Source organism: Leuciscus leuciscus (assembly GCF_965113295.1).
Source record: "Leuciscus leuciscus genome assembly, chromosome: 7".
NCBI classification, from domain to species: Eukaryota; Metazoa; Chordata; class Actinopteri; order Cypriniformes; family Leuciscidae; genus Leuciscus; species Leuciscus leuciscus.
In genome coordinates this window covers 44668494-44681959 of record NC_138731.1, presented here as the reverse complement: position 1 = coordinate 44681959, position 13466 = coordinate 44668494, and the positions used below count along the sequence as shown (strand labels likewise).

Here is a 13466-nt window from a genome sequence, read left to right as displayed (position 1 = left end):
TACAGTGCTTTACAACTATAGAACAAAAAGAGTTAAATAAACGTATCACTTCATCTAAAACAACAACATGTTTATTAGATCCTATACCAACTAAACTACTGAAAGAAGTGTTACCTGTAGTGGAATCAATATTATTAACTCGTCTTTATCTTTAGGTCATGTTCCAAGAACATTTAAACTGGCAGTTATAAAACCTCTCATTAAGAAACCACAATTAGATCATAATAATCTAGCAAATTATAGACCCATTTCAAATCTTCCATTTATGTCTAAAATATTAGAAAAAGTGGTGTCCGCTCAACTGGGCTCTTTCTTGCAACAAAATGATATCTATGAAAAGTTTCAGTCTGGATTCAGACCGCATCATAGCACTGAAACTGCGCTCGTTAAAATCACAAATGATTTACTTTTAGCTTCTGACCAAGGCTGTATCTCAATACTAGTTTTACTTGATCTTAGTGCTGCGTTCGATACTATAGATCATACATTACTCTTAGATCGACTACAAAATTATACTGGTGTTCAAGGACAAGCATTAAGCTGGTTCAAATCATACCTATCTGACCGCTACCATTTTGTCTATTTAAATGGAGAAAAATCGACCATAACTCCAGTAAACTATGGAGTGCCGCAGGGATCTGTATTAGGCCCTCTGTTATTTTCAATATATATGATGCCACTTGGAAATATTATAAGGAAACATGGAATTAGTTTCCATTGTTATGCTGATGACACTCAAATATATATTTCATCACGGCCGGATGAAAACGCTAAATTTTCCAAATTGACAGAGTGTGTTAAAGATATAAAAGATTGGATGACGCGTAATTTTCTTTTATTAAATCCAGACAAGACAGAGGTAATACTTATCGGTTCAAAAAACCGCCCACAAAACCTCGCACAATAAAACTTTAACATCATAGGATGTCCTGTTACTTTATCCTCTACAGTAAAAGACCTGGGTGTTATACTCGATTGCAACCTGTCTTTTGAAAATCATATTTCATATGTTACAAAAACAGCCTTTTTCCACCTTAGAAACATTGCTAAGCTACGTAATATGCTATCAGTTTCTGATGCAGAAAAGTTAGTTCTACCAGAAAGACTCGGGAGACTAAATACTGTGACAATTAACCATTTATTAGCAACCCAGCAAGCAATAAAGTTCTTTGGCGTAGGCCCCGTCCGTAGCTCGAAATCTGAGGGTCCGGACTCTGCATATCCTGCCTGAAGATCAAGGCAGGGGCGCAGCCAACCCCCGTGAGGTATGGAAGGGACCATCCTGGTGGTGGTGAGGAGGATGAGGGAAGGATTCAATTTGGAGGAGGTGGGGAGGATGGTGGTGAATTGAAGCGTCAGCATCTGCGAACTCAAACATGAGTAAGTACCGATCTTATATACCACAAGTGTTGGAATGTGATTGGATAGATAAAAAGTAGAGTGACGTAACAATTAAGTCTTCCTGGCAGAACTTAATGCTAGAGCTTTCATTTCATGCATTCATGACCTCGAGACTGGATTACTGTAATGCTTTACTAGCTGGTTGTCCTGCATCCTCAATAAACAAGCTACAGTTAGTCCAAAATGCCGCCGCTAGAGTTCTTACGAGATCAAGAAAATATGATCATATAACACCGATTTTATCATCACTGCATTGGTTACCTATAAAGCTCCGTATTAATTATAAGATATTGCTACTGACTTATAAAGCCCTAAACGGCTTAGCTCCAGTCTGTTTAACGGATCTTCTATCGCCCTATAATCCATCGCGTTCTTTAAGATCACTAAATTCAAGGCTTTTGGTCATACCTAGGATATCCAGAACCACCAAAGGAGGGAGAGCATTTTCACATTTGGCTCCAAAACTCTGGAATAGTCTTCCTGATACTGTTCGTTGCTCAGACTCGCTCTCCCAGTTTAAAACTAGATTAAAGTCGCATCTCTTCAGCCAGGCATTCATATAATCCTACAGTTCAAACTACAATCCGGCCTCTAGCTCATAAATGCCAGAGGAGAACTGGCCCCCGACTGAGCCTGGGTTCTCCCAAGGTTTTATTTTCTCCATTAAGTCACTTGATGGAGTTTTAGGACACCATTAGGTCACCTGATGGAGTTTTGGGACACCATTAGGTCACTTGATGGAGTTTTTCGGTTCCTTGCCACTGTTGCCTTTGGCTTGCTCAGTTGGGGATATTTTGGGGATATTTAATTTAATTTTATCAATCAATAAATTCCTCTTGAAACAAACTTTGTTGTATTATTTTAATTTAATACTGTGAAGCTGCTTTGATACAATCTGTATTGTGAAAAGCGCTATACAAATAAACTTGACTTGACTTGACTTGACTTTTCAGCGCTCCAGTGAAGTTCACTTAAAGGGGTCATATAATGGTACATGCACTTTTACAAGTTGATTGTACTGAAATGTGTGTTGGCAGTGCCTGTACACAACCATCATAAAATGATAAAAATCCATCCAGTGTTTGTTTTTTTAATCTTCTTATAAGTTATCCCCCCATCTCAAATCAAGCCGTCACAAAATCGACGCCCCTCCCACAATTGTTGATTGACAGCAGCGTTTCAACACAGACCCGCCCTCGCTCGTGAGCGAGCTGTCAATCAAAGTCCGCGCGGACCACTGTCTATGAGCAGAATGGTGTCTAAGCGATTGTGGTGTTCTGTTCTTGGGTGTAATAATGAACACAGCAGTCATTTTCATTTGAAGGGAATATTCCCCACGATCAACGTCAATGCTTTCATGTTTGCGCGAATCATTTCACACACCAGACTGCTTTACAAACGAGGATCAGTATAAAGCTGGTTTTGCTAAGAAGCTGCTCCTGAAAAAAGGATCGGTACCAACTATTCGTGTTCCTGCTGCACCTCCAGAAGAAGAAGTGAGTGTAACATTTTATTAACCTTTATATTAATATTAATCTTTGCAAATCGCTAGCACACTTCACGATGAATGCGGCTGTTTACACTCAGGGTACATTACGGCATGTTTTCTATGTACAACGTTCTCAATATATTTAATAATCCCACGTTTATAATGAACGACGCGTTATGGTTATTGTGTTATAAACGGTGTCCGCACAGAACAGAGGGGCGGGGTCAGCAAAGCTCATTATCATTTAAAGACACATGCACTTAAACGGCGTGCTGAAAACAGAGCTGTTTTTGACCAGGTCAAATTAGTGTTTTCTTACAATACTAATGAGAATATTTAATTAAAGTATATTACAAATTTTTAATTTAGACCCTAAAGAATCATATTAGCAAGAATCATATTAGCTTGTACAAAAATGGCATTATATGACCCCTTTAATTTATTGGAATTTAGTTTCAATATTACTCCAATTTCAAATGATAATCAAATTTAGATCATGTTTCTGATTAGAAAATAATCATAAATATACTGATTATGAATTAATTTAGATCTTTGATTATTCTGAGCATCTCATAATTTCAAATATTCGTTCATTAAGGACCCAGTGTCACTTTGAGATGTCACGTTGCGAATGTGCGCTCACGATCACAAACTAGCCAGTCCTGAAATAGTCAGAGGGTGCAGTGCAAGTATTTTACCCTAAGCAGCCGCTCACTGCAGACCCATAGGTGTAATTTTTTATAATATTTGCAGCGTACAACATGCTAAGTCAGGGATAGTCAGAAATCGGAAGGTCTTCCTAAGATGTGCCCCATGCTCCATTCATAGTGCCTTCAGTTTGATCTATCCTGGACAAAGATTTGCAGAAACACCAGACTGCACTTTAATCTACCGGAAATAATGACTTCTGAAAAATGCAGAATGAATCAAGATGTAACATTTATTTGTCAGATAAAAATGTATCATTCCAATTACACAAGTAAATGATTAAAAGCCAATTCAGAAATAAATACATGACATCAATTACTCAAAGATGACTCTAAAAGTAAGCAATGTATTCCTGACAGAGACACACAGTGATGTGTCGGAGCTCTCCAACAAGAAAACACTGAAACATCACTGTATGGGGGATGGTCCTGGTAAAGAGTCCCAAAGACTGCTCTGACACCTAGCCTTAAAATACCCAGACCAGAACAAAAGGGTTATACCAATATTGTTTAGAGTTGTTTGGGTCAATCGATGTACCCCAGGGGGGAGCACCTGGTTTCAGGAGATTTCACCCAGAGAGGAGAAACAGGATTCTCCAAAGTTTTCAATCTTTCTCATTAAACCAATGACTGCAATGAAATTAAGACCATTTTACCAATCGCACTGAGAGGCTTAAAGGGGAAATGAAGCAGTCAATCAAGTTTACATGATTTACAAAATGGATTTCCACTATAATCAACAATTATATAAGAAACATGACAAATGTAAACATATAAAAGAAAAAAGAAAAACCGTTATATCTTTCGCGGCCAGGGCGCCGCCATTGTGCAGTATTCTAACATGTGACGTCATGGGGTTGGTTGGCTTTAAAGGCTCTGGGCTGAGTTCAGTAAAACGCAGTGAAAGACATAAAACTTAACATTAAACTACGCATAAAAAGCGTTCATCTGCTATCATATTATCATGTCAAACCTCTCATACATGTTTGCATCACACTGGCTCGTTAACAAGATGCATGTGCTGGTCGAACCACGTTAGGTACAGTCATTGTTAGCTAACAGCTGTAAGTAGTTAGTACCAGACAAAAAGACGACGTCTAACATTATGTTAACAAACTGCACATGCTATGTAGATGTTTGTGAAATCATTTTTTTTTCAATATAATGTTTTACATTTTACAGACATGTTACAAACTATTTACAGGCTATTTGTAAATAGACTACTCTTCAATCCTTGGCTCACTGAAATGACAAAATAAAAAAGCCGTCTTCCTGCTTCATTCTGTAACATAACGTTACAGATCTGTATTATGCTATTGTTTTTGATTCTGTAACATACAGATCTGTATTATGCTATTGTTTTTGATAGTGTTATACATTTCTTACAGATAATCACGATGATCATTGCGTTTGTCTTACCGAATGTGGTATCTTCCTGTCAGCAATTACAGTTTTTCTATAAGCTTTTTTTTTTTATTAATGCCGACAGTAAAATGTTGCCAGATATTGCTACGAAAAACAAGCAACCATTTTTTTTTTTTTTATAATAATCCTAAATAAGTTCAAAGCTTGTGTTTTGGAAATAAGATTAATATATCACGAACCCTAACATGTAACTTTCCACTTTAATAACTTCCTAAAGTGTGACATTAAATCAGAAAAACAAGTCCAGAAGACTACTGCCACCTTTCCATTAAATGGATCTGGCAACACTGGATCGCACCCGCGCCCTCACAACGCGCTCTCAAGCCCCGTTCACTGCGCTAGATTCTCGCAGCAAAATGAATTGCAAACACTCATATGAGGTGGTTTAAACGGCTAATTAATCATTCAGAGAGCTTGAAATTTTATTTTTTAATGTAAAAAAATGACCGAGGTCCGGACCTCGGTGACCTCATAGCTGGCTACGGCCATGTATCACCGGCTGTTTGACATAGCGACGTACCAGTGCTCGGTTCCCACGCCGTATTGACTCAAATGCATAAGCAATGGGACACACGGGCTCAACAGGTCTTTCAAGTTCGTCTTCCTCCATTTCAAATCAATTGCGTATTCAGTCCGGTCCAGTAACGCTTCACTCTCTTCACTCACCAGCGGAACCAACCAACCCCGTTACGTAGGCTGTGACGTCACTTCAAAATGGCGACTCGCTAGCTAGATAGATAGCTAGAAATTACGAAAATAATTTTGTCATATCTGTGGTTTTAACAACTTTTTAAAATAATTTTTTTGGCTAGGTGATTTTTCTAATATATGTATCTACTACCAGTGCCAAAACATGGACGTTTCATTTCCCCCTTTAAAATGATACCAAACATGAAAAGGAAAAAACAACATATTCACAAGATACACCATATGTGATATATAGACATTCTTAATGAACTTTCAGTGACTTGAGGAGGGAGAGGGGGGATGAGCTGAAGTCAAACAAGGAGACAAGGAGATAAGTTTGGGCAGGGCAGTGTCCTGTGCTCTGTCTTTGCTATCTGCTGTTCAGGGTGCATTTTATGGCTTTATTGCAGGGTGAGTTTTGTTTTAGCAGGAAAACGTCTCAGGTTACTTATGTAACCCTGGTTCCCTGAGAGGGAACGAGACGCTGCGTCGAGACGCGGTGGGAACGCTCTGCGTGATTGCGTCGTGAAGCACGTGTATAATCAGTCCAATGGAAAGACGAGACGTCATAGGCGGGTGACGTCATCGACCAGGAAGCTATAAAGCACCCCTGCGACAGACCGCGGCAGCTTCTGAAAGCCGAAGCAAGTCGATCACAGGCATGCAGGGAGTATGGCAAGGCGACGCAGCGTCTCGTTCCCTCTCAGGGAACCAGGGTTACATAAGTAACCTGAGACGTTCCCTTTCAAGGGAACTTCGAGCTGCGTCGAGACGCGGTGGGAACCCTATACCCACGACGCCATATGACAAATGCCTGTTCTGTATGAAGACCATGCGCATACTAGGAAACAAGCACCCTAGACCCTGGAGTGGAGCCTAGGTCCAAGTCATAAAATCTAACAAATGTATGCGGTGAGGACCTGCCTGCCGCATTACAGATGTCAGAGTGAAACTCCTGATAATAAAGCCTTAGAGGCAGCCATACTCCTGGTAGAATGGACCAAAGGTGAAGGCTGTCCGGCCGCTTCATAAGCAAGTGAGATAGCCTCAACTACTCACTTGCTCATTATCTGTTTAGATGCAGGGCAACCTATCTTAGGTAACCTGAAGCAGAAAAATAACTGCTCTTATATATATGCCACAGGTTGCAGCTCTGTGGACATAAGCATCCAAGAGCCCGGACAGGGCAAAACAGATTAAGTTCTTCCTGATCTGGCTTGTATTAAGGTGGAGGACAGAAGGCCTGCAGCACAAATGACCCACAAATTTAGTAGGAATACAACCCGGCAAGGGGTGAGGAAAGACTATCACCATACCAGGTGCAAATCCATGTACGTGCAGGCCTCAGCCTCAAGTACCACGGAGAAGATGAAATAAGGATCTCTCCTCAGAGATAACCCAGCAAAGAAACATTCATTGCAGAAATCAAGTACTGTACCATAGGGCAGATAGCAAGATTCAGAAGGCATTCTCCGCACCAGGCAGAGAACAGTTTCCATTTCAATGCATATTCAGTCTTCTCGTGGAGGGAGCTCTAGACTGGAGTATGGTCTCCACGACCTCAGTCGAGAGACCTGAATCTATGAGCTGGGCCCCCTCAGAGGCCGAGCCCATAGTATCCATAACTCCGGAAGAGAGTAACTCCCGGGAGCAAAGATATCGGGAAATGCGTACAGGTGTAGCCTCAACCACACCTAATACGTTGCATCCAGTTCAAGCAGAGCTGGATGCATCAGGGAGAACCAAATGGGCAATGCGTTGTATAAACGATGCGAAAGATAGACTTGAGTTTTGACCGAAGTTCTCCTAAAGGAGCTCCACCACCTTGGGGTGAAGTCCCCATTCCCCGGGCCTCAGCCCCTGCCTCAACAGGATATCTGCTCTGATATACGAGACCATCAGTGTGTTTTCCGGAAGGACAAGCACATGGTGACCTCTCAGGTCTGGCAGGAAGTATTTGAGAGCTCGAAATACCGCCATCATTTCTAGCCGATTTATGTGGCAAGAACGTTGATGGTCCTGCAAAAGACCTTTCGCCGAGCGGCCACTCATGACCGCCCCCCATCCCGTGAGGGAAGCATCCGTCGAAAGCGTTACGCGTCGACAAGAAGCCCCCAGCACTGGGCCCTGGGCGAGGAACCAAGGTTTCTTCCACATGACCAAGGCACGAAGGCATCGCCGCGTGACCTTGATCGTGCAAAATGGATTTCCCCTCGGAGAAAACCCCTTGATCCTGAGCCACTGCAAAGGTCTCATGTACAAAAGGCCAAAAGTGATTACGTTGGACGCAGCTGCCATGAGCCCCAACAGTCTCTGAAACTGTTTCACAGTGAGTGACTGGCCTAGTTTTATCCCCTTTACGGCTGTGAGAATCGCAGAAATACGTGCAGGAGACAGACGTGCTTGCATTATTGTCGAATCCCATAAAACACCCAGAAAAGTGGTCCTCTGAGCTGGGAGGAGCACACTCTTCTTGGCGTTGAGCCACAACCCCAACCTCTTTATGTGAGACAGAACGACATCTCGATGCCGAACCGCCAACTGCTCGGACTGAGCTAAAATCAATCAATCGTCGATAAAGTATAATACGCGAATGCCCTGGAGTCTCAGAGGAGCCAGAGCTGCATCCACGCATTTTGTAAAGATGCGGGGTGATAAACCTAGGCCGAAGGGAAGAACCCAATACTGGTATGCTTCGCCCCCGAAAGCAAACCTCAGGAACCTCCTGTGATGAGGATGGATAGATAAGTAAGCGTCCTTCAAGTCTATTGTGACAAACCAGTCCTCGGACTGAATCTGTGACAATCATTTTAGCGTATAGCATACTTTGAACTTGAGATTCTGAAACCTGCTGTTTAATTGACGAAGGTCTAGAATAGGACGCAACCCCTCATCCTCTTTCGGAACAATGAAGTAACGGCTGTAAAACCCTGACTGTCTGCTGGGAGGAGAAACCCCTTCTATAGCTCCTTTTGCAGAAGTGTCAGTACTTCCTGCTCCATAACCAGAGCCTGCTCGGGGGTCCACCACTGTGGGGAGGACCTCTAGAAATCTGTGCGGACGAGAACCGAACTGAATTCTGAATCCCTTTTCTAAAGTGTGCAGGACCCACTGAGAAATATATGGCAGTAGTTTCCACGCTGCCAGAAATTCTACTAGGAGAACCAGTCTCTCGAGACTGGCCTCTGGATTTGGTTGAACAGTCACTTTGGTGCCCTGAAGCGGCGAACCGGCAGGGAACAACCAAACTGACCGTTCTACGCCCCTCCTCGGAGGATCGTATGGGGACGCTGACACCTCGGTGCCCTGAACGGAGAACCGGCAGGGAACAACCGAACTGGCAGCGCTGCGACCCTCCTCAGAGAGTCGCACCCCAGAGGGTGCCGAGGAGAAACGATTTCTCAAAACCGTCCCTGCCCCGGGGAAACCTTCAGAAGCCTGATAGCCTCAGCGTCAGGACTTCTTGTCTAAGTTTTAATAGAGATAACGACAGTCCTCAGATCTTGCCTACCTCTAACTAGCTTTGTTCCGACGACCCTCCTCGGAGGATCACTGGAAAAAAGCAGGCACCTCGGCGCCCTGAAACGGCGAACCGGCAGGGAAACCGAAATGACTGCTCTACGACCCTCCTCGGAGGATCGTTTGGGGACGCTGACACCTCGGTGTCCTGAAACGGCGAACCGGCAGAAAAACCGAACAGCCAGCGTTGCGACCCTCCTCAGAGAGTCGCACCCCAGAGGGCGCCGAGGAGAAACGATTTCTCAAAACCGTCCCTACCCCGGAGGGGACCACCCTCAGAAGCCTGCAGCCTCGGCGTCAGGGCTTCTTCCATTTTTAGCTATTTTAGAGATAAAACAGTCCTCAGATCTTGCATATCTCTAACTGGCTAGACTGTGACCGCCACCCAGGTCCCCATCGATTGTGGATGAGCCCGAATGGCGAATCTTTGTTTTACCGCACTCTATGCTGCGAGGAGCTTAAGTATGCTGAGACTGCTCCCGCCCAGCAGTCTCAGGAACGTTAGATCGGTGAGGAAGAAACCTTTGGAACGCCGCTGAAGAGTTTATTTCTTCGTTTTTTTGAAAGCGGAACGTCCAGAAGAAAAGTCATATTTTATCTTAATTTTTCTTTACATCAGAAAAACTATATATATATATATATATATATAAATATAACACTCCGTGGCCACCAGCAGGAAACAACCGAACTGGCAGCGCTGCGACCCTCCTCAGAGAGTCGCCACCCAGAGGACTCCGAGGAGAAACGATTTCTCGAAACCGTCCCTCCCCGGTATAGTTTATCTGTTGCGCGACGCAATTCTCGAATAGCGTCAGTGCTGTTACATCCTCACATTCATCCATGCTTATATATTTTACCTACCAGTGCTGCCTAATAATATTTATCTATTATTATGGTGGCTGGTGGGTAACGTCGGGGTTATTATGACACCAACACGGGAGAGAGATAGCTCGCAAGCGTCTCTTTAACCCGAGGCACTGTCATACCATGATACTTAATACCCATAACATTACTATAGTAGAAGTTTAGGGATAAAACACATAAACAGAAACCGGTTTATTCCACGATCTTGACACCTCAGTGTGGAGATAGGGAAAAAACGGCACTCCCCGACGAGGAGGCTGAGATATAGAGTTTTCTTTATACTTTCACTCTCATATATGTTCGGCTGGCCAGTAATATTTAACTTAGCAACAGCATTATATAAAACCTCCTTTTATAAGCTCCTCTTTATTCAACAGAGTTATGAGCTGACTTATTTATTTATTTATTGAAAACTCATAAACATCTGCCTTATTTTCTTTTATTTATTTATGTTTAAAACAAAAACACTAACGATACCAATTCCTCGGAACTGGAAATCGCGGCATGAGTGCCTCATCCCGGGGAGGAGAAACCGCAGAGCGTGCTTCTCCCCGAGATAAGGCACGTGGATCGAACAGGTGTTTGTTAGAACCATTTGCGATCCCCAAGATGCGCGTCGACGCCGTGCCTCGGCAGCAGCGGGACCCGCGCCTCGGGGCGCGCGCACCGAACCGTCCTCCTCGAAGAACGGCCGGCGGGAGCGGAGCGTCCTCACGGACAGCTTCTCGCAATGCTCACAGTCAGCCCCCTCGAGAACTGACTGTTGGCATGCTCCACTCCCAAACAAGCAACACAAAGCTGAAGTGTGTGTCCCCACCCGTGATATAACGTGGGGAGGGAACAACGCAACACTTGCTTGCTCTCTTTTGCCATAATAAATATATATATTGCAACTTGACAGACAACAATAAATATGACAAGGACAGAATACACAGATCGCTTGCTGAAGGCACAGAAAGCTGCCGCGGTCTGTCGCAGGGGTGCTTTATAGCTTCCTGGTCGATGACGTCACCCGCCTATGACGTCTCGTCTTTCCATTGGACTGATTATACACGTGCTTCACGACGCAATCACGCAGAGCGCTCCCACCGCGTCTCGACGCAGCTCGAAGTTCCCTTGAAAGGGAATCAGTCCTTACAACATTTATTAACATCTACTAAAGATATATGGATATACCAGTTTGCACACGCTGTGCTTCTTTTCTGTGTCTTTATTCGATTTCATAAATGTTAGTTAATCCACAATAACGTTTAAGAAATCTACTAAAGACAGAAAAGAACCACATCATGAGTTTATATAGCAACAGTAAATTCAGTCTAGTTCTTGTTACAAAATTAAAGTAAAAGTGTGTTTTTATTTAGTTTTTGTTCCATATATAAATCTATTTCTACTCTATTTCACTTGTCATCTTTTGTCTTTGTATTGCTGCAGAATATTATTAACATCACATTCAAATGATTTAAAGTATTTCAGTGAAGCTTCATCAAACCAACATCAAGTGATTTAAAAAAAAAACTCTGTTCTTCAGGTGTGTTTGGTGATGAATTGAAGTATATGATGGAGGGAGATTCATTCACTCTAAACTCTGATCTTACTGAAATAAAGGATGATGATGTCATTCAGTGGAGGTTTGGATATGAAAACACTTTAATAGCTGAAATCAATAAACGGGCCGACAGAATCGCTGTATATGATGATGTTCTTGATGGGAGATTCAGAGACAGACTGAAGCTGAACAATCAAACTGGATCTCTGACCATCATAAACATCACTGAAGAGACTGGTTATTATTCTCTACAGATCAACGGTGTGAGAAAGAGAAAGATCAATATTGGTTTCATTGGTGAGGTTAAACACATTTGTTTCACCTGTTTTTAATGACAAAATTTAAATGAATTCATACACCATTTTGTTTCTTTTTGTTGGTTTATGATATTGTTTATTTCAAACTGACATTTTAAACTATTTAGTAAAACATTATTAAGTGATTTCACAGTATTAATCTGACAAACCCTGGTTGTGTGTGTTCTGTGTGTGTTTTTGGTTTTACAGGAGGGACGTCAGTGTCAGTGAAGGAGGGAGAATCAGTCACTCTAAACTCAGATTTCACTGAAATAAAAGGTGATAGGGCGATTGAGTGGAGGTTTGGAACTGAAGATAAGACTAGTTGGTGGTCTGAAGCTTTAATAGCTGAAATCAATAAACGGATCGACAGAATCGCTGTATATGATGATGTTCTTGATGGGAGATTCAGAGACAGACTGAAGCTGGACAAACAAACTGGATCTCTGACCATCACAAACATCACAACTGAACATGCTGGAGTTTATGGACAAAACCTGTATGGTTCGATCAGTGATGTCTTTCTCGCTGTCTTTGGTAGGTTAAATATTTGTTTTACCATTTTATGTTTTAATCAAACAAAACAATTTTAATCCAAACACCATTTTGCTTCATTTACGTTTTTTTTTTTTTTTTTTTTTATTATTGTTAATTTGACATATCAATATCAATATCTCAGATACAAACTCTGTTTCTGTTTGTTGATACAGTTGAAATATCAGTGAAGGAGGGAGAATCACTCACTGTAAACTCTGATCTCACTGAAATGAAAGGTTATGAATGGATTCGGTGGATGTTTGGAAATGAAAACATTTTAATAGCTGAAATTGATGTAACGGCCAACAGAATCACTTTATATGATGATTATCTTGGGAGATTCAGAGACAGACTGAAGCTGAACAATCAAACTGGATCTCTGACCATCACAAACATCACAACTGAACATGCTGGAGTTTATAAACTAAAGATGAGGTTTTCAATAAAAGCATTCAGAGTTTCTGTCTCTGGTGAGTAGAGATCATTTATCATGTCCTTCAGATATTCTTGTTTTTATGAACTATTTTCATATTTACATTTTACATTTACATTTAGCACACGCTTTTGTCCAAAGCGACTTACAAATTAGGACTAAATTAAGCGAGTCATCGTGAAGAGGCAAAAAACAATGCAAGAAGTGCTCAAAATACGAAGTTCAGGCATTGTTCAGAGTAGCATAAACCCGACAAGCGAGGATTTAAAGGAAAAGGATTTTTTTTTTTTTTTTATGGGGTTAAGTGCTCACGGAAGAGGGTTTTCAGTTGTCTTTTGAATGTTGTCAGGGATTCTGCATTCCGGATGAGGGTGGGGAGATCATTCCACCAGCATGGAACTGTGAATGAGAATGTTCTGGAAAGTGATTGTGTGGCTCTCTGTGATGGAACCACGAGACATCGCTCGTAGACCGATCGAAGGCTTCTGGTAGGGATGTAGACTCGTAGAAGTGAGTGAAAGTAGGAGTGAGCTGAGCCTGTGATAGATCTGTAGGCAAGCGC

The 13466-nt window shown here is 42.2% G+C and overlaps 2 protein-coding genes across 2 annotated transcripts in view; both read left to right on the top strand.

Annotated features, from left to right (window-relative positions):
- LOC309502587 (uncharacterized protein) overlaps positions 1 to 13466 on the top strand; it is a gene marked incomplete at its 3' end in the record, with an annotated part of 54271 nt that overhangs the window by 9342 nt on the left and 31463 nt on the right. The window lies entirely within an intron of this gene.
- On the top strand, positions 11643 to 12990 carry LOC309502588 (uncharacterized protein; the record flags this gene model as incomplete). Its single annotated transcript, XM_082174990.1, has 4 exons — positions 11643 to 11935; positions 12145 to 12471; positions 12645 to 12772; positions 12973 to 12990. Exons 1-4 carry the CDS (start codon positions 11647 to 11649, stop codon positions 12988 to 12990), a joined length of 762 nt encoding a protein of 253 aa, XP_082031116.1. The 5' UTR covers positions 11643 to 11646.